General features: G+C 36.0%; 1 protein-coding gene across 7 annotated transcripts in view; it reads left to right on the forward strand.

Annotated features, from left to right (window-relative positions):
• The window catches only part of SEC22A (SEC22 homolog A, vesicle trafficking protein), a 66,050-nt gene that overhangs the window by 21,170 nt on the left and 22,833 nt on the right, over positions 1-22,047 (forward strand). For 6 of the 7 annotated variants that reach the window (XM_032335238.1, XM_032335260.1, XM_032335269.1 and 3 more), the window contains one exon: positions 20,162-20,277. In XM_032335238.1, coding sequence (XP_032191129.1) covers positions 20,162-20,277 — 116 coding nt within the window. Of the gene's footprint in view, positions 1-11,570; positions 11,665-20,161; positions 20,278-22,047 lie in introns of those variants that run through there. The other variant, XM_032335288.1, reaches the window with a different exon arrangement.

Genomic DNA, 22,047 nt, shown 5'->3' on the forward strand with positions numbered 1-22,047 from the left:
ACTGCCTTTGAGAGTGATCAGATATCAGATTTAACAGACTTTGAAGTAGCCATTGTAACTATGTTCAGAGAACTAAGCAAAACCATGATTAAAGAAGTAATGAAGGTATGATGATGTTGTATCAAATAGACAATATCAATAAAGAGATAGAAATTATAAAGAAAAAGAACCAGCTGGAACTTCTGGAATTAAACCAATATACTTGAAATAAAAAATTTACTAGTAGGCTCAGAAGTAGAATTGAACTGACAGTAGAAAAAGTTAACAGATTTGAAGATAAATCAGTAGGGATTTTGCAATCCAAAGAACAGAGGAAAATGAAGGAAGAAGAATGAACAGAACCTCACAAAAATGTGGGGCACTTAAGCACACTTATGCATGATGGGAAAACCAGAAGGAGAGGAGAGAAGGAAAGGAGCAGAAAAAGTATTTGCAGCAATAATGGGTGAAAAGTTTCTGGATTTACTCAACAATATTACTCCTCCAGGAAGCTTATTGAGTTCCAAATAACCATGCAAGAGGTCTACAAATAGATGAATCATATTAAAAATCTGGAAGATCAAGACAATGAGAAAATCTTGAAACAAGTGAGAGAAAAAACAACTTGTCACTTATCAGGGAACCCCAGTAAGATTAACAGCTGACTTCTCAACAGAAACAGTGGCAATCAGGAGGCAGTGGGACAACATGTTCAAAATGCTCAAAGAAGGAAAAAAGTATCAGTCAAGAATCCTATAACCAGCACAGCTATTGTTCAAAAATAAGGTGAAATAAAGACATTTGCAGATAGCAGAAGCTGAGAGAATTGTTGCTGGCAGACTCATATTACAAGAATTACTAAAGGAAATTACTGTCTAGATCACTTGTCAGTGATCTAGACAGTAATTTGAATCCACACCAACAAAATCAAAGAACAACAGTAAAGGTAATTATAAGACAGTCATTTTTTTCTTCTTTGTTTTGTTGACTGATATAAAAAGTAAGTATATAAAACTAATGTATTGTTGGCCTATAATGTATAGAAATGTAATACATATTTTTCATAACAGCACACAGGAGGTGGATGGGAGCAAAACTTCACTGGGCTAAAGAAATGACTCTAGATGATAATTTGAATCCACAGGAACAAATGAAGAAAGCCAGAAGTGATAAGAATTTATATTAATAAAACTTAGAAAAATTGCTGTCCTCTTAGCTGCTCTAAAAGACATAAAATTATGTGAAGTAATAATTGTTAACAATGTATTTTGGGGTTTGTAATGTTTATAAATGTAATTTGTATACAACAATACCACAAAAAGGGAAGAAAAGGAATAGCACTCTATAGGAGTAATGTTCCTGTAGCTCTTTGGAATTAAGTTAGTATAAATATGAAGATATTTCTGGATAAGACGTATATGGGAAGTCCTAGAGTAGCCACTAAGTAAATCACTTAAAAAATGGTGAAAATCATTAAAGAAATTAAAGTGCTACAGTATAAAACATTCATTTAATGCAATGATAGACTAAAGGAGAAATAGAGCAAAAAAGGGCCTAACACATAAATAAGTAAAATGGCATATGTAAATCACTGTCAATAATTAATGAGATTGGATTTAAAAATGTGAGTGGATGAAACGTTCCAATCAAAAGTTGAAAATTATAAAAGTGGATTAAAAAAATCAAAAGGTAGAAATAGATTGAAAGTTAAAGGGAAAAAAACATATAATGCAAATAGTAACTGAAAGAGAGGTGGAGTGGCTTTTTGATACTAGACAAAACGGGTTTTAGGACAAAATTTGCTACTAGAGACAAAGAAGGACATTTTATAATTGATTAACACGTAACAATTATAAAAATATAGGTGCATTTGACAACAAAGCTCTCAAATACATGAAACAAAATCTGCCAGAAATGAAGGGAGACATAGACACTTAAACAGTAATGGTTGAAGACTGAATACCCAACTTTCAATAATGGATAGAATAGGCAAAGGATAAACAAGGGAACAGAAGATTTGAACAATGCCATAAACCAACTAAATCTAATAGCTATGGAATACTCCAGTTAACATTAGAAAATACATTCTTAAGCATATGTGGAACATTCTACTCCTGTAGGGTAGACTTTATGCTAAGCCATTAAAATACAAAACCTTCATAAATTTAATAGGCTAACAATAATACAAAGTATATTCTGTAACTGTAGTGAAATGAAATTAGATGTTAATAACAAAAGAATTTGCGAGACTCAAATATGTGGAAATTAAACAATACACTCCTAAATAATAAATGGGTCAAAGAAGAAATCAAAGGAGAATTTATACTTGGAGATGAATGAAGATGAAGACACAATATAACAAAATCTGAGATGCAGCTGAAGTTGTACTTAGAGGAAATTTTATTGCTATGAATACCTTTTTTTTTTTTTTTTAAAGAAGATCTCAAATGAATAATGATCTGCCTAAAGATAATAGAAAAAAAAGCAAATTAAACCTAAAATAAAGAGGAGGACGGAAATAATTAAGATTATGAAATGAAAATTAAATAGAAAAATAGAGAAAAATCAAGAAAACCAAAAACTGGTTCTTTGAAAAGATAAAATTAACAATCCTTTAGCTAGATTGACCAAGAAAAAAAAATTACTTGAGTCAGAAATGAAAGGACATTTCTACTGATCTTACAATACAAAATAAAGGATTTTAAAGGAACACTGAACAGTTGTGTGCTAATGAATTAAACAACTTTGATGAAATGGGCATATTCTTAGAGATACACTAATTACTAAAATGGACTCAAGAAGAAATAAATAAACTGTATCCAAGAATAGAGATTAAATTACTAATAAGAAACTATGGGGTTGCTTGGGTGGTTCAGACAGTTAAAAATCTGCCTTCGGCTCAGGTCAATATCTGGGTTCTTGGGATCAAGCCCAGCATTGGGCTCCATGCTCAGACAAGAGCCTGCTTCTCCATCTCCCTCTGCTTTTTCCCTTACTTGTGTGTGCCCACTCTTCTCTGTCAAATAAATAAAATTAAAAAAAAATTCCAGAAAGGAAATAGTAAAAAACAAAAAAGGGGGGGATGGGGAGAAAGAGAGAAACTACTGACAGGGGTTCCTGGCTGGCTAAATGGGTGAATGGGACTCTTTTGGGTGTAGAGATTACTTAAAAATAAAAATCTTTAAAAAAAAAAAAAAAAAAGGAGAAAAAAAGAAACCATTGACAAAGAAAACCCTAGTTTGAAATGGCTTCACTGGAGAATTTTACCAGTTTAAGAATTAACCAGTTCTTTAGAAACTCTTCCCAAAAAATGGAAGAGAGAGAAAACTTTTCAACCCATTCTTTGAGGCTAGTATTATCCTAATACAAAACTAGATAAAGACATCCCAAGAAAAGAAAACTATTTAGTTTTATTTAGTTTTAGTCCATTTTAGTAATTAGTGTATCTCTAATAATGACTAATAATATATCATATGAATATGGACCACAGTCCTCAAAAAGCCAGCAGGCCAAATCCAGCCACATAAAAATTACTATATACTGTGACCAGTATTCCTGGATTAATCCAGGAATGCAGGGTTGGTTTAACATCTGAAAATCAATTAATATATACAATATCAACAGAATTAAAAAACAAAATCTCATGGTTATCTCAGTAGTTAAAGCATTTTTAAAAAGTCCCGACAGTCTTTCAATATTAAATGAAAACAGCAAACTAGGAATAGAAACTTGTTCGATGTGATCATCTGCAGAAAACCCAAGCTGTACTCAGATGTAATGGTGAAAGAGTGATGCTTTCTCCTAAGATCAAGAACAAGACAACAATGTCTGCTCTTAGTAGTTTTTTGTTGTTGTTGTTGTTGTTGTTTTTTAAGATGTATTTATTTGAGAGAGCAAAAGCCAGTGTAGTTGGGGGCAGAGGGAGAGAGAAACTCAAGCAGACTCCTGATGAGTGTGAATCCCAAAACTGGGCTTGATACTCATGACTCTGAGATCAGACCCAAGCTGAAACCAAGAGTCAGATGCTTAACTGACTGCACCACCCAGGCACTCCTTGTTGGTTCTAGTCAACATGGTATCTGAGGTTCGAGATAGGGCAGTTAAGCAAGGAAAAGGGAAAAAAAAAAAGCATCTGATTGCAAAGGGAGAAGTAAAATAACTTCATATATAACATGATCTTAAATGTAGAAAATCCTAGGGCGCCTGGGTGGTTCAGTGGGTTAAGCCGCTGCCTTCGGCTCAGGTCATGATCCCAGAGTCCTGGGATCGAGTCCCGCATCAGGCTCTCTGCTCAGCAGGGAGCCTGCTTCCCTCTCTCTCTCTCTGCCTGCCTCTCTGTCTACTTGTGATCTCTCCCTGTCAAATAAATAAATAAAATCTTTTAAAAAAATATAGAAAATCCTAAATATTCCATTAAAAAACTATTAAAACCAACGTCTTTAGCAAGGTTGTAGGATACAAGATCAATATACAAAAATCATTTATGTTCTATATACCAGTAATGACAATCTGAAAATGAAATTAAGAAAATCCTAGCAACTACTGGATGAAACAAAACAGATTATACTTTGTATTGTTTGCAATTTAAAAGAAAAAAAAATTCCTTACAATGAAAACTACAAAACATAGAAAGAAATTTATAAAACCTAAATTAATGGCAAGTCGTCCAATGTTCATAGAAGACAATATTGTTAAAACTGGCTGTGCTTCTCCAACTTACATATAGATTCAGCAAAATCTCTGAAAATTTCAGCTGTCTTTTTGGCAGAAATTGACAAGCTGATCCTAACATTTATTTGGAAATACCACAAGCCAAAATAGTCAAAAAAATCTTGAAAAAGAATAAAAATGAAGGATTCACACTTCCAAGCAGAAATGAACCCTTACTTTATAGTCAGTTAATTTTTAATAGGGATGCCAAGAGAGTGGTGGAAGAATAGATTTTTCAACAAAAGATGATGGGACAAGTGGATATCCACATGCAAAAGAATGAAGTTGGACCCCTACCTTAAAAATTTTAAAAACTAAAAATGGATCAAAGACTTAAATTTAACCACTAAAACTATATGACTTCTAGAAGAAAACATAAGTGTAAATCTTTGTGAGTTTGTATTAGACAGTGGTTTTTTAGACTTGACAGCAAAAACACAATGAAGAAAATAAATTAAAGTGGACTTCATCAAAGTTAAAAATTTTTTTAGGTGGGGCACCTGGGTGGCTCAGTGGGTTAAAGCATCTGCTTTCAGCTCAGGTCTTGATCCCAGGGTTCTGGGAATGAGCCCTGTGTTGGGTTGAGGAGTGCCTGGGTGGCTCAGTGGGTTAAAGTCTCTGCCTTCGGCTCAGGTCATAATCCCAGGGTCCTGGGATCGAGTCCTGCATCAGGCTCTCTGCTCATGGGGAGCCTGCTTCCCCCTCTCTTTCTCTGCCTGCCTCTCTGCCTACTTGTGATCTCTGTCAAATAAATAAATAAAATCTTAAAAAAAAATTTTTTTTTTTTAAAGTAGACTTCATGGTCAGTGTGGAGCCCAGTGCAGGGCTTGAACTCACAACCCTGAGACCAAGAGTCAGACACTTAATGCTTAACTGACTGAACCATCCAAACTCCCCCAAAGTTAAAAACTTTGTTCTTTAACAGACACTATCAGTAAATTGAAGATAATTGAGAAAATCATGTATTTCCTAAGGGATTTGTATCCAGAATATGTAAGTAACAACAATAACAATAAAAAGATAATCAGTTTTTAAATGAGAAAAGAATTTGAATAGATACTTCTATGAAGAAAGTGTGCAACTGGCTAATTAACACATGAAAAGATGCTCCACATTATTAGTCATCATGGAATGGAAAGCAAAATGATAAGGAGATAGCACTTTACCCACTAGGATGGCTGTAGTTTAAAAAAATAGTAACGTATTAGCAAAGATGTGGAGAAATTGGAACCCTCCTATAATGCTGATAGTGTTGCAAAATGGTGAGCTGCTTTGGAAAATACAGCGGAAGTTCCTTAAAAAGGTAAATATAGTTACCACATGACCTCACAATTCTCATCCTTGAAAATTGTGAGTTGAAAATGTAAGCCTGAATAAAAATCTGTATGTGAATATTTATAGCACTATGATTCATAGAAGCCAAGTTGAAGTAATGCAAACATCCATCATCTGATGAATGAATTAACAAAATATGGTGTATACATGCAACTGAATATTAAGGAGTTAAAAAGGAAAGAAGTATTGATGCATGATACAACATGGATGAACCTTAAAAACATTATGCTAAATGAGAGAAGCCAGATACAAAAGGCCATATATTTACAGTTTCATTTATACAAAGTGTTCAGAATAGGCAAACCCATAGAAACAGAAAGTAGCCTAATGGTTGACAGGAGCTGGAGAGGTACAGGGAACTAGGCAGTGACTACTAATACTTATGAGATTTCTTTTTGAGGTGATGAAGATTGTGGAATTAGATAATGATTGCACAATTCTATAAATATTAAAAATCTTTTTAATTATATACTTTTATTTTTAGAGAATGTGCCTGTGTGTTTGCAAGTAAGAACAGGGCAGAGGGAGAGGGAGAGAGAGAATCTTAAGCGGGCTCCATGCTCAGTACAGGGCTTGACGTGGAGGTAAATCTCACAACCCTGAGATCATGGCTTGAGCCAAAATCAAGAGTTGGATGTTTAACCAATTATGCTCCCCCAGGTGCCCCTGAATTATATACTTTTAAAGGGTGAATTTTATTGTATTCAGATTATATTTCAATTTTTTAAATCAGTAATTAATGAGAGAGTTATTACTTTGAAGACTTCTTCCAGTAGTGATTGAGTAGGCAATTCAGACCAATAGTTCCACAAAATACATGTAGGAAAGGTGAGTAGGATGTATATATTCTATAGAATATGTAGGTAAAAAAAAAAAAAAAGAATACGTAGGCCTGATATGATACAGAATTTAAAATATAATCTTCCTGAAGTCTTTGGATATTCAACAAGATTAAGAATTACTGGGATTTAGAAAAGGATGGAGGCCTATGGAGATGAGCTTAATGTTTGGAGCTATTTTTTCTTTTGGGGCTTTTACCATACTGAAGGGAACAGTTGTGACAGCCACTCAAGACTAGGGAAACAGGGCTTAGAAAGTAGGGTCCACCAGGCCCCCACCCCAGCTTTGGGTTTGGGCTTTAGATGTTGGCACTCTAGGAATATAGGTAGGCAGGAGTAGGAAGTAGACAGTCTTTTAGGAGGACTGCAGCTTAGTTTTGAATCATATTGGTTTCTAAAATTGGATTAAGTGAATTCCACGGTGCTATGCTCCAAATATACTGGCAGAAGCAAACAAACGTGTTTCCTAGAGGAAATAGTCACATAAGCTTCAAATTATATCTACAACAATATTTTGAAAATAGAATGTTTGGTAAACAGTGAAGTAACCAGGCATAAATCACCGGGCACTTGGATTACATGAACAGAAACCATTACACACGCACACACACTCACACACACACACACACACACACACACACACACTCTCTCACACACACACACACACACCCCTGGTCTCCTAGGAGTCATGAACACACACACACACACACAAACACACCTGGTCTCCTAGGAGTCATGAAAACACATACATACATACATACATACATACATACACACACACACACACACACACACACACACACACCCACCCACCCACCCACCCCCTGGTCTCCTAGGAGTCATGGAAGCCAGAAGACCATTTAGGTATCTTCTGACGGTTAAAGGAAAATAACTACAAATGTGGATTCTGTGCTTAACAAAAATATACTGAAAAAATGAAATGGCAAGAGTGGCTATCCTTGTGGTGTTCCTGATCTTAGCAGGGAAAGCATTCAGTCTTTCACGGTTAAATATGATGTTAACTTAGGGTTTATGTAAATGCTTTTTTTAATCCAGTTGATAAAATGCCTTTATATTCCCAGTTTGATGTATGGTTTGTATCAGAAATGAAAGTTGTATTGTATTACTTTGTCTAAATTTATTTATTGAAATGATTGTATGATTTTTCTTTTTAAAGTCATTATGTGGTAAATTACATTGATTGCTTTCCAAATGTTAAACCAACCTTGCATTTCTGTGATAAACCCCACTTGGTTATAATATCCTTTTTATATATTGTGAGATTCAATTTGCTAACATTTAAAAATTTAAAAATTTAATATGTTTTCATGTGGGAATTGGTTTATAGTTTGTTTATAGTTTTCCTTTTTTGTAATGTTTTTGTCTGGTTTTGCTATCAGATTAACATTGGTCTCAGAATAGATTGGGAGATATATTTCCTTTTCTTCCATTTTTTTGAAAATGTTTTTGTAGAATTTTTATTTCTTCTTTGTTCAGTATTTTGAAGCTTTTTGAGCATCTGGTTTTCTTTGTGGAAAGGTTTTTAACTACAAACCAATTCCTTTGATGAATGTTCAAGTTATCTGTTTTTTGAATGAGTTTTAGTAGTTTGATTTTTTTAAGGAATCTGATCATCTTGCCTAAGTTAATGAATTTTGAGGCATAAGTTAATACTCTCTTATCCCTGTAATATCTGTAGAATTGCAGTGATACAATCATTCTCATTTCTTTTTTTTTTTTTTTTTTAAGATTTTATTTATTCATTTGACACAGAGAGATCACAAGTAGGCAGAGAGGCAGGCAGAGAGAGAGAGAGGAGGAAGTAGGCTCCCTGCGGAGCAGAGAACCCGATGCGGGACTCGATCCCAGGACCCTGAGATCATGACCTGAGCCGAAGGCAGCGGCTTAACCCACTGAGCCACCCAGGCGCCCAATCATTCTCATTTCTGATATTGGAAATTTTTGTCTTTTGCTTCTTTCTCCTGATCATTTTTGTTAGAGCTTAGCTTTTTTATTGATTTTCTTAGAACCAGCTTTTGGTTTCATTGACCTTTTTATTGTGTTTTTTTTTTTTAAATTTTATTGATTTGTGATCTGATTTGTACTACTTCTTGTCTTCTGCTCACTTATGGTTTAATTTACTCTTCTTTTTCTAGGTTCTTGAGGCAGAAGTTGAGGTTATTTTTTTTAAAAAGTGGAGGTTATTTTTTTATTTGAGATCTTCTTTTTAAATGGGCATTTAATAGTATATATTTTCCTATAAATATTGCATTAGCTACATTCATAAAGTTTAATATATTGTATTTTCACTTTCATACTATTTAAAATGCTTTTTAATTTCCCTTTTAGTTTCTTTTATGATCCATGGATTGTTTAGAAATGTGTTACATAGTTTTAAGAATTTAGAGATTTTTCTAGATATCCTTCATTTCTTGATTTATAACTTAACTCCATTTGTGTGATACCAAGTTTTGTATGATTCTAATTCTTTTAAGTTTATTGAGACTTGTTTTACTCTCCCAGAATATGTTCTGTCTTGGCCATTTTTATGTGTTCTGTGTTGAAAAGAATGTGTATTCTATTATTGTAGGGTGGACCTCTATAAATGTCATTTAGATCAAGTTGGTTGATAATGTTCAAATCTTTCATATCCTTTCTGATTTTCTGTAGACTCTCAGTTATTGAGAAGGTAGTGGTGAACTCTGACTGTATTTGTGAATTTGTATCTTTCTCCTTTTATGTCTCTGTCAGTTTTTGTTTTAAATATTTTAAAGCTTGTTAAATATTTAGGATTGTTTTGTTCTCTTGATGCATGGACTCCTTTTCATTTTGAAATGACCTTCTTTATACCTAATAATATTCATAGTTCTGCAATCTACTTTATTAATGCAGTCATTCTAACTTTTTCAAGTAGTATTGTAATAGTGTGTCTTTTTCTGTCTTTTTTCTTTTAACATTTCTGTGTCTTTCAATTTACAGTGGTTGCTTTTTAGGTATTATTTAGTTGAGTCTGTTGGGGAAAAAAAATCCAGTTTGACAGTATCTGCCTTTTCATTTAGGTGTTTAGGCGGTTAGGCCACTTACATTTAATGTGTTTATTAATGTGGTTGGGCTTTTTTTGTTTTTTTTTAAAAGATTTTATTTATTTATTTGTGAGAGAGAGCAAGAGAGTAAAGAGTGAGCACAGGCAGGCAGAATGGCAGGCAGAGGCAGAGGGAGAAGCAGGCTTTCCTGCCAAGCAAGGAGCCCAATGTGGGACTCGATCCCAAGATGCTGGGATCATGACCTGAGCCGAAGGCAGCCGCTTAACCAACTGAGCCACCCAGGCATCCCAGGCTTTTTTTTTTTTTTTTTTTTTTTTTTTAAGATTTTATTTTTAAGTAAGCTTTACACCCCTCTTGGGGCTCGAACCCACAACCACAAGATCAAGTGTCATATGCTCCAGTGACTAGCCAGCTAGGTGCCCCCATACAGTGGGGTTCAAACCTACCATCATGATTATTTGTTTTCTTTTTATCCCATCTGCTTTTAGTCACCTTTTTCTATTTTTCTGCCTTCCTTTAAATAATTTTTTGATCCTTTTCTGTTCTTGGTTGACTTATTATACCTCTTCATTTCTTTGTTTGTTTTAGCAGGCGCCTTAGGGTTTATAGTATATACCTGATAGTTCATGGTAGGGCCACTAGTTTCTGCCGTGGCCAAAAAGGAAGCCAGGAACTAGTTCTTGAAATGAAAACATTTTTCTTTTTGCCTAAGGGCCATGTCATTGCTTCAAAACCCAGGAGCCTCTTTTATGATTCTTCTTTCCGAATTTGCTGCAGACTCAAAACATTATTGTTATGTTATGCAAATATTTTGAACACCATTAGATCCGTGAGTCATAAGGGCTGAGTGGCAAAATGTTCTGTAATGCAGTCTAGATCTTTCAGTTGTTTTGGCTCTCTTCAGCCATTGTTATTCAGTAAACATGTTGAAGCAGTTTACCCAAGTCTTGTAATGTTGCTTTTGAAATCTAGAAAGGCATACTCAGCAGCATATTTTTTCTTAGTGGTATGGGTTGCAATGAGCATCTTGATTTTTACATTTAGTATACTTGAGACCATTAACCTCCAGAAATTTGACTGAGGTGGTAGGCTCCTATAATTTTGTTATTATTTTCCATACTCTTCCATACATGTATCATCTCAGGGATTCTGCTGTCTGTTTTTCAGATCCTGGCAGCATGAGGTTATCAACAAAATGGATCAGTATAATGTTCCAGGAGGTGTTAAGATGTTGGGTCCCTAAAGGCCAAGGGTCAGCAGACGTTTTCTATATATGGCCAGATTGCAAATATTTTAGATTTTATAGGCTAAATGGTCTCTGTTGCAACTACTTCACTCTGCTGGTATAATATAAAAAACAAACATAGACAATGTGTAAAAGAATAGGTAAAGCTGTTTTGCAGTGAAGCTCTGTTTACAAAAACAGGTGGTGGGCTGGATTTGACCTGTGGGTCATAGTTTGCCAACCCCTGCTACATACTAATCTCTGGCTTAGAGTTGATATAACCTGGTGGCAATATAGTAAATGTACTAAATGTGCTTCTCTCTCTCTCTCTCTTTTCTGAGCAAGAGCTCAAGGGAGTACTAGGGGAAGGGGGTGAGGGAGAGAGAATCCCAAGCAGACTGATGCTCAGTGTGGCGCCTGACATGGGGCTCAGTCTCACAACCCAGAGATCATGACCTGAGCCAAAATCAAGAGTTGGATGCTTAACTGACTATGCCCCCCAGGTGCTCCTGTGCCCTGCTATCTTTATCAGGTAAAAGCAAAATGCTTCTGATTTTCTCTGTTTATTAGGTAGAGAAGAAATTGTTAGCAAATTAGCACCTACATGTCATGGAATTAGTTGATTGTTCCATATGGAAAAGCATGTGCAGTTGGAACCCACAGTAATCTGTTGTCTTCCTCTAAGACACTCTTATTTTGGAGCCTTAAACTGGAGAGTTAAATGGGTGTATAGTAGGAATCACTGTCTGTGCATATTTTAATAAGCCTTGGATGATGACACTGATTGCTGCATTTACCTTAGGGATTGATATTTTGATGATGTTTGGGTGGGGGAAGCTCCATGGCTTCCATTGGCCTTTCCTTTTCTAATAGTTCTAATTCCATAGATCTGTCAGTCAGTGTTGCTGCCAGAGTATCTGTCCATTACTGTACACACTCAGGATCTAGAAAATTAGTCTTTAATTTGGGGTAGGGGTCCATCCAACTTAACCTACCAAGAGAGAAATTCTTTTAGAAAGTTCATGTATTGTTTGACTTCTGTAAGTCCCCACTCTGACCTGTAGTCTGCAGTGGTATCTTGGATCACCAGACAGCAGACACTGGAAGATGGAGGGACATCTGGGATTTGATAATTGTTTTAAGAAAGAGAGAGAAATTTTAAGAAAGAGAAGTTTTTAAAGTAATTCACAGTTAGAACTTATTTTAATATTAACAGAAAATTTTCTTTTAATCCACATGAAACCTGGGTAATACTTCCTATAATCTCTGAGTTTAAGTATGTTTTCCTATTTTCTTTCCTGAATAAAGTTATTTACTTTATTTTGGAATTTGGTTAATAGTTATTTGACAGACATTACTCTTCAGGCCTTTTTCTCTGTTAGAGAGAAAGACTGTTAGACTATCTTACATTTGGTTTCTTGACTTTTTCTCTTTCTGACCTTTTGACCCCTCTCTGCACAGTCTAGCATGAATATTTTCTCTAATTTTCTGAAGTCTACAGATGTTCTGCTGTCCATCATGGGTCAATATGTTAAGTTAAACACTAGGTCCTACTTTTACCTTTTTCCTTTTCTTTTTAAAACATTTTATCATAGAGAAATTTCAAACAGCTACAAAGTAAATGGAATAGTGTAATGAACTTTCATGTACCTGTCACCCAGTTATAATAACTATATCAGCATTTTGCCATTCTTATTTTTTCTGTATCCCCACCCACTATCCACTCATCTAGTTGATAATTTACTTCTGTAGTTTTCTTTTCTTTCTTTCTTTCTTTTTTTTTTTTTTTTTAAGATTTTATTTCTTAGAGAGACCAAGGTAGCAAGAGAGAGCACAAATGGGGAGGAGAGGGAGAAGCAGGTTCCCCATGGAGCAGGGAACCTGACTTGGGGCTCAGTCCCAGGACCAAGGATTGTGACTTGAGACAAAGGCAGACACTTAACTGACTAAGCCACCCAGGCACACCCATGGTTCTTTCTTTTTTAAGGAAAATTTGCACATATTAACATGCACATATCTTTGCTATATGGTTTAGACACATGGATACATTTTTATAAACCACTCTTTTTTAAAGTATAGATTTTATTACTCTTCAGGTATGGTAAGGCCAACAGATCAGAAGACAGCTGCCACTGAAAAGGTAGTTTGTTATACTCAGATCCCAAGAGAAGGGTTCACGCTACTCCACCCACGCCCACGTGGGGAAGTATAGGTACTGGTCCAGAGGTGAGGGAGTGGGAGGAAAATATGAGCAAGAGCCTTTATTGTGCTTTCCCTAGGAAGGAACTGGAGAAGCAGGCTAAGCAGGTTTAGATTGGCTAGCTTGAGAACTTATGGCAGTCTCTGTCCTTTGTTGTCTGATACCAGACCCTGGGGTGATTTGGGCAAGGGGATAGTGGCCCTGAGTGTGAGTGTGAGAGCCCCACAGAGGCGGTAGTGTGTGTGGACTTTGGGTTAGGGGATTTGATTTTGAAAAGCACTCTTGCAGGTGAGTTGTTTGCTATCTCTGGAAATTAGATAGCCCTAAGGGCTTTCCTCTAGGGTCGGCAAGGCTCCAAGATATCAAAGCATCAAAATACAAATATAAGAAAAAACATCAAATACATATCCCTATCACGATATAGAATATTTCTATCTCCCTGGGAAGTCCTTTCATGTCTCTTCCGAATCTCCATCCCACCTCCAGACAACCATTGTTCTAATCTTTTACACTCTAGTTATTTTTAATTTTGTTTGTTGTAGAAATTTATAGAAACAAGATTATATAGTGTACTCTTGTGTTCATCCTCTTTTAGTACTACATCATATGTTGTAGGTCTCTGTAATTTGATCCTTCTTATTGCTGAGTAGTAGTCACTGAATGAACATGCCACATTCTGCCCATTCTCCTACTGAGACATTAGCTTATTTCCAGTTTGGGGTTATAAAGCTTCTACAGATATTTGTCTTTTGTTAACACGTTTTCATTTCTTTCTTTTTTTTTTTTTTAAGATTTTATTTATTTATTTGACAGACAGAGATCACAAGTAGACAGAGAGGCAGGCAGAGAGAGAGAGGGAAGTAGGCTCCCTGCTGAGCAGAGAGCCCGATGTGGGGCTCGATCCCAGGACCCTGGGATCATGACCTGAGCCAAAGGCAGAGGCTTTAACCCACTGAGCCACCCAGGTGCCCCAACATTTTTCATTTCTTTTGAGTAAATACTAGCAGTGGAATTTGCCAAATCAAAAGTGAGGTACATGTTTGACACTTTGAGAAATGGCCGGTTTTCTGATGTAGTTGTACCAGTTTACATTTTCATAAGCATTTACTGTTGCTAATCTTTTTAATTTTATTATTCTGCTTTTTTTTAAAAAAAAAAACTTCACAAAACGTTAAATTCAGTACATTTTTCTGTCTCTTTAACACCTTTATTTTTAGGATAAACACTAGATTAATCAGCCTTTTTCCACCTATGTGATTTTATAGACAATTTGTCAGTTGGCTGAGAATGGTACTCTATTCAACAGTTGCCCCATGAGGCAAATAAATTTCCTAATCTCTCATTCTCTCTCTCCCTCTCTCCCACACACACATGCCAATAAGTAAGATACAAGATAGAATGTGATACATGTTCCCAAAGAGATAAACAGAGATAAATGGAAGTACCACTTTCAGTCCCCAGGGCCTTGAACAACATACAGGGTTTTGACAGGTTTTGACAGGTAATGATGTAAGAAAGGGCCTCACTGGTGAAAAGAATGGTGTGTTTTTAATCATACAATTAATTTCAGTCATAATTTAGTAATCAGTTATACTCATTTAGATGGAATGGACCTGAAATTTCTCTCATATGTTCTAAAATCTGTTTCTCCAGATATTTAGGGCATCATTGAAAGACTGTACCTCCTGAATTTCGTTTTTGCTCAAAGCGTAGGCACTGTGGTATTATGAGGAGGTTTGAAGGTTAAAATAGTACCATCATTTTGAATCTTCATAATGCTTCTTCTGGTATTCTCTTTCATCATTTTCCCTTTCTTTTGACTCTTCTGATTCCTCTACACTGAATTTTTTCATTCTACCTATAAATGTATTTAAATCTCCCTCCTCCACCACATTACAGGGGAAAAATTATTATTTCTCAGTCCTACTCTATCTGTCACGCTTTCATCTTGGTTTTCTTTAGAGGCAGTAGTATTCACTTACTGCTTCTCTCTCTTACCATCAATAGTTATGTAGCCTCTTGCAGTCTAAATTTTGCCTTCACTCTTGTGAAATTGTTTTTATAAAGGGTCAACAACCATCTTTTAGTCAATAAATCTAAATTTTTTTTTTCATTTTGAGTTCAAACTGTCTTTGGTTTGTCCACAGGCATTGTTATCCATATCTTTCTTCTGGATGGCCTCCCCTTTCTAGGCTTCTGAGGCTCTTTCCTCCTCTTGTTCTCCTAAATCTGTCTTCCTGACTCCTCCTCCTCCCTGCAAAAGTACTGTTTGCCAAAGATTTGCCCAGGATTTGCTCTTGGGCTACTTCTTTCCCTAGTAATCTCATCCCAGCCCTTCCCTTCAGATACAAACCACATCTTGTTTCTTCAGCTCGGCTACTCTTTCATTGCTTATTAAACATGTCTCATTATCACTACAGGTTTGATATGTTTAAAATGTCTCCATTCTCGGGGCACCTGGGTGGCGCAATCATTTAGCGTCTGCCTTCAGCTCAGGTCATGATCCCAAGGTTCTGGGATCAAGCCCGCATCAGGCTCCCTGCTCAGCAGGAAGCCTGCTTCTCCCTCTTCCATTCCCCCTGCTTGTGTTCCCTCTCTCGCTGTGTCTCTCTTGGTCAAATAAATAAATAAAATCTTTAAAAAAAAAAATCTCCGAAAGACAACTATCATATGATCTCCCTGATATGAGGAAGTGGTGATGCAACATGGGGCCTTAAGTGGGTAGGAGAAGAATAAATGAAACAAGATGGGATTGGGAGGGAGACAAACCATAAGTGACTCTTAATCTCACAAAACAAACTGAGGGTTGCTGGGGGGAGGGGGAGTTGGGAAAAGGGGGTGGGGCTATGGACATTGGGGAGGGTATGTGCTTTGGTGAGTGCTGTGAAGTGTGTAAACCTGGTGATTCACAGACCTGTACCCCTGGGGATAAAAATATATTATATGTTTATAAAAAAATAAAAAATTAAAATGGTGGAAAAAAAATCTCCATTCTTGATCAAACCTGAGTTTCTTCCAGCGTCTTTGTTGGTAGTACCATTAACTTTCTAATTACCCACACTTAAAATCTTGACATTTAAAAAAACTTTTTTCCCTTTTGTTTCCCATATCTAACTAGTTGCCATGTCTAGTAGTTTGAACCCCTGTGATACCACTCACCTCTTTCTTCTTTATTCCTGCTGTCACTATCCAAATTCAGGCCCTCTTATCAGCCAGTCTTTTGCAATGAATCCCTAAGGTATATTTGTGGAAATAGCATGGGCTTTGCAGTCTTACAGACCCAAGTGCTAATTGTGAAGATGGCACTTACTAGCTGTCTGACTTACAGCAAATTATTTAGCCTCCATTGACAGATGAAAAAATTCAGAAACTGAGAAGTTAGTCATTCCTGCCTTATGAAGAACCTCATTTTGAAGGATAAGTGGGACAAAGTATACCTACTAAGAAAGCACTGAGAAAATATTGTCTTCCTGCTTTTAATCTCCTTACAGCCCATTGATAGATTAATATTAATAGATTAATATTCCTTAAGCATAGCATTAACCATATTGGTCTCTTGCTCTTCAGTGTTTCCCCATTGTCTAACTTGTTCATAATTTTTAGTCTAGTATTTACAACTATCTATTAATTTGCTTCAACCCCCCTTTTTTACCTTCTTTCTTCCTCTCTTCATAAATATCATTTTAAGCCAAACAGAACCAGTAATAGTGCCCAGTGGCAGAGTGGTTAAGAACATGAGGTCTCGTGTCAGTCTACCTGGGTTTAAATCCCCCATTCATTTACTTACTTTGGGCAAATTACCTACTCTCCCCAAACCTTAGTTTCGTCTAAAAAAATAAGGATAATTCTAGTACCTACTGCAGTGGGTTCCTAGAGGGGTGACATGAGATCATGTATATAAGCACTTGTGCCTGGTACATTGAGAACAGACACTATTAGTAGGATTGGCAGAAGTGGTTGTAGTTGTTGTTGTTCATGCTTTTATTTGCATCTCATTTCCACCTCCATGCTCACATTCTCTTCTGCAGAAGTGCAGTTTTTCCCATTCGTGCCTGTCTAAATTTTAACCATCTTTAAAGATCTTCCTTGGTTTTCTTACCATTGCTGTATCACCACCTTCCCCCTAGTTATCTTTCCTCTTCAGAATTCCTTTTTTCTTTTCTTTATTTTTTAAAAAAGATTTATTTATTTGACAGAGAGAGCACAAGGAGCAAGGCAGGGCGAAGCATACTCCTCATTGAGCAGGGAGCCCAGTGCGGGACCTGATCTCAGGAACCTGGTATCATGATCTGAGCCAAAGACAGATGCTTAACGGACTGAGCCACACAGCTCTCCTCCTCTCAGAATCTTAACTCTTTTAGTTTAGAATGGTTATTACTTTCACAGGCTTATCTGTTTTTCTTCCCTTCAAAAGACTAGAAGTATCTTGAGGGCAGGTTATGCAAATCATTTATTGTATTTTCTAAAGCACAACATCTTACACAGAATTATGCTAAAAAGTATTTGCTGAGTAAATACTTAATTTTCTAAAAGCAATAGCGCTCTGGTCCCAAAAGATTTACTTCTTTAGGAACTTGTCTAGACTTCAATAATTACTGGTTCATAAAAAATTTAATTTTGTGAAAATGCCATTATTGGGCTCAAAGAGGCTAAGTAAAGAAATGGTGTTGTAGCAAAAGATGATAATAGCAAAAACAAAACAAAAATTGACCAGGTAACACTATTTTGGATTCAGTAACTTTTTTTCCACATTGCCTCTCATTTGTTACTGTTCCAAATCCACTTTAACCTAATAGTACCTATCATGGTGCCAGACTGAAGTGTCAAGTAAGCATTTATGGATAACAATGAATCTAAAATTTATTTTACTGAAATAGAAAGTAGCAGATATCGCATAATACATTAAAATGTGATTAAATATCTTGTTCAGTTGTTGACATGACAAATTATCCTTAGGGAGTATCACCCTCATGTTGTATGCAGATGGAGTTTTCTCTTGGTAACCACTTCCACAGGTCCTAGGGAAGGAAATAGGGTGGGAGTGGGTGAATCTCCACTTGAGAATTTCTTTCCCACAGTGATTGCGCACAGCTCCAGCCTCTCCTGCAGCATAATACATGTGTTGTCTTTGTTAAAAGAGAATTGTCATTTGCTTTTATGCTTTTAAAAAATATTTCTCTTCATTTTGAAATAATTTTAATAATAACAAATGGTATATTATAATTATAAAGAGAGTGCTGGAAGGCCAAGAGATAAATATTAGAAGATTTATATAGTCCTGTTATTTATTTCTTAAACATTGATCAACACATTGAAATGGTAATATTTTCCCATTCAAGAATGGCTATACTTTACTTGACCATAAACAGCTAATATTTTTTAGTTATAATACAGAATATTATTTGGGTTTTTTCGTAAGGTAAACTTGTGTATTTTAGAAGTATGATTTATATAATCTGTTTAGTTGTCAGGTATTATGCTTGAGGCCCATATTAAGGATTTCTTTTTTTTTTTTTTTTTATTAGAAGCCAGCTTTCCCTTACTCCTGAGCTTCCCCTTACATCCTTTGGGGAAGGATGGACCAGGAGTACAAAACATGACTAATTGGTAGACTAGTTGGAAAATTTTTTTAAATTGTGAGGGGTTTTTTCCTCTACTACTATAAACTTGGTATTAATACTTTACAGAGATATTTAATTTTTTATTTTCATATTAAAATCTCAAGGAAATTGATTGAGAGACCCAGCAATCAGCTTGGGCACAGAAGAAACTTCAGAAACTTTTTCCCATCTTAGCATTTTCTGCTGAACTTGAGGAACAAATAATTTCTGTGATATGTGGGGTTTTGTGTTTCTGTGAACTGTTTAAGGAAGCTTTTCTGCTGTAATGGCTGAATATAAGTTGCAAAGATTTAAGCCTTTCTTTATATTAAAGTTCCATCCCATTAACTTCATTGTTAGGGCTTTTACACTTCAGTGATTTAGATAAATGACCTAACTGTAGTTCTGTTGTCCTTTCTTTCCCTCTGTCTCCTTTTTGAGGTCTAGATGATTATGTATTTAGTTTTGTATTTTCCTTTAGACTTCCTTGTTTATTAAGCCCAAGATGATGATAAAGTAAAACTTACATTGCTGAAACCCCTTATCTAGGGGATGCATTTGTGAAGTTGAAGTGGTCACTTGCTTTTTCAACTAGTGTTTTATCATTTGTAATGGTCTTCAAGTGGTCCTCAGGGATCAAGAACTTCATAGCCATAAGACTTTCTATTGTGAAGTTCAGATTGGTGATTATATAGGAGCTTTCACCTATATCCTGTGATATTTATAGACCTGGAACCCAAATAAGGGAGACTTTTGCTTTAAAAAAGCAAGCTGTGTTTGTTCTTAAAAATGTTATCTAAGCATTTTCAGAAAAAGTAGGAATTACGCAATGATCTTTCAGGGGAAGTCACCTTTGCAAATACCTGCAACTCTTTGCAAATGGTAGACCTATTTAGGCAGTAAGGTTTTTGGTTTTGTTTTTGTTTTTTACATGATACACTGCCAGATGTGAGCACTCCTTAGCCTATATACCCCAAGTGCACGTTAGATGTCTGTTAAAAATATAGAGAAAAAGAAGTTAATTGACTTTGAGTTCAGGGCAGTGAAGCTATCATGTTGTCAGACACTTTGCATTAAAAAATTTAACTACTAATATGTTAATAAATAATTTATGAAGATTAATTCATGTTTGACCCATTTAAATTGAGCAGTGAATTTCATTTTACGTAAGTTTAGGTATTGGCATAGAATAATGGTGTTCATTTCTAACCATTACTTTTATTTTCCAGCTCACCAGCGACTGGAACCAGCGACTCTGTCAGGGATTGTGGCATTTATTCTCAGTCTTTTATGTGGAGCTCTGAATTTAATTCGAGGTTTTCATGCCATAGAGAGTCTTTTGCAGGTACTGTACTGTTTTTGCAATTTCAGGTAACTTTGCCTGTTGATTCTACTTGTAACTCGATTTGAATTGATTTGAGTATAGTACAATTTATGGTACATGCTCAGATTCTGTATTCTTTATGCCTGCCCTAGTCTCCCCTTCCTCTAAGAATAGTGATTTCTAGTTGGCTTCCTTGACTCAGTGTGTATTAATTATTTACTTCACAGGAGGCACTATTTATAGGTACTCTTGCGACACCAAGGTATGTCTGACATGAGTGCTGCTGTCTCGGAGCCTAGGGTTGAATTGGGAGGGGGAAAACAGCACATAAATGATTGTCAAGTACATAGAGTTCGGAAGAGGAGCAGTTATTTTAAGTCAGGGTAGGAGAAAGGGGCTTTGTGGAGGAGGAATGAGCTGGACCTAGAAGGATCTGAGTGGATAGAGAGGAATGGAAGAATAAAGGGGTGTTTATGGGCAGGTTTTTGTCCTACTTCTATGTATTTCAACTTTGTTATCTGTTCTTTTTCCTTTTTGTTGGTGGCTACCTGAAACCACTATTTTTTTCAGATATTGCAACTACTTTGTTTTCCAGTGGAGTTTTTCCAGAGACTATGGCTATCAGAATATATTAACTTTTTCTCTTTTTATAAACTTTTTGAAACTTCTTTCTTTAAGTTTAGCACATTTCAGACTGGACAGTTTTCCGTACCTTTGTTTCTACTCACTTCTCTAAAGATTTTTTTTTTTTTCTTTTGACACTTCCACATGTGAATTAGTTCTCTGTTTTTGGTCAGCATTAAGCTCAGAATACGATTCGTAAAAAAACACTTAATACACCTTATATTCTTTTTAAAAATTGCTTGTTAATTTGGGGAACACTCAGAGTACCATTCTGAGTACCTTCCAGTAGCAGAGGACGTCAGAGGTTCCAGGCAGCTGAGCTATCCCTTGAGTGGGAAGGGGTGCTTCTCATGACTTCTCAATTCTTTTTTCAACCGTCATGAACCCTCAGGTAAAGCCCCTCTTCCCTATCAGGCACAGGACAGGTGGCTACTCTCCCTTGGTGTTCCTGTCCTTGCTTCGTAGCCAGGTCAGTTTTATTCCAGTGGGAGTTCAGTTTTGAGCCAGTAAGACAACATGCCAAAAAGAAAAAAAGGCAATTTGGAGAACACTGACTAAAAAGTTAATAAATAAGATACCCTCTTCCTTTTTTTTTTTTTTAATAGTTGATGTAGTGGAAAGAATAGTAGTATAGGTGGGTGAAGAGTTGATTTTTGTTTGTGGAGGAAAGAGAGAAAGGGTTGGCTACAGCTCAGCTCCTGATTAGCTCTGTGACCTTAAATAGCTCACTTTACTTTCTGGTCCTCACCTTCATTACTTACGAAACAAAGATCTCATGAGTATTTCTCAAAGTATGGGGCACATTTAGCACTAGTCGCACAGTAGATGACTTTAGGTGGTAGAGGGATAAATATTTTTAACTTTCGGAGTCATGTTTTAAGTGTATGTCAATGTGTAGCATCTGTATTTGGTAAGATTAACAATGGAGAGGGACGCCTGGGTGGCTCAGTCGGTTAAGCCGCTGCCTTCGGCTCAGGTTGTGATCCCAGGGTCCTGGGATCAAGTCCCACATCGGGCTCTTTGCTTGACAGGGAGCCTGTTTCTCTCTCTGCCACTCTGCCTGCTTGTGTGTGCTCGCTTTCTCTTTCTGATAAACAAATAAATAAATAAAATATTTTAAAAAGAGATTAATGTTGGAGATAAAATTTTCCTTTTAAGATTAATTTT

Source organism: Mustela erminea, chromosome 1 (assembly GCF_009829155.1).
Source record: "Mustela erminea isolate mMusErm1 chromosome 1, mMusErm1.Pri, whole genome shotgun sequence".
Classification (NCBI taxonomy): Eukaryota; Metazoa; Chordata; class Mammalia; order Carnivora; family Mustelidae; genus Mustela; species Mustela erminea.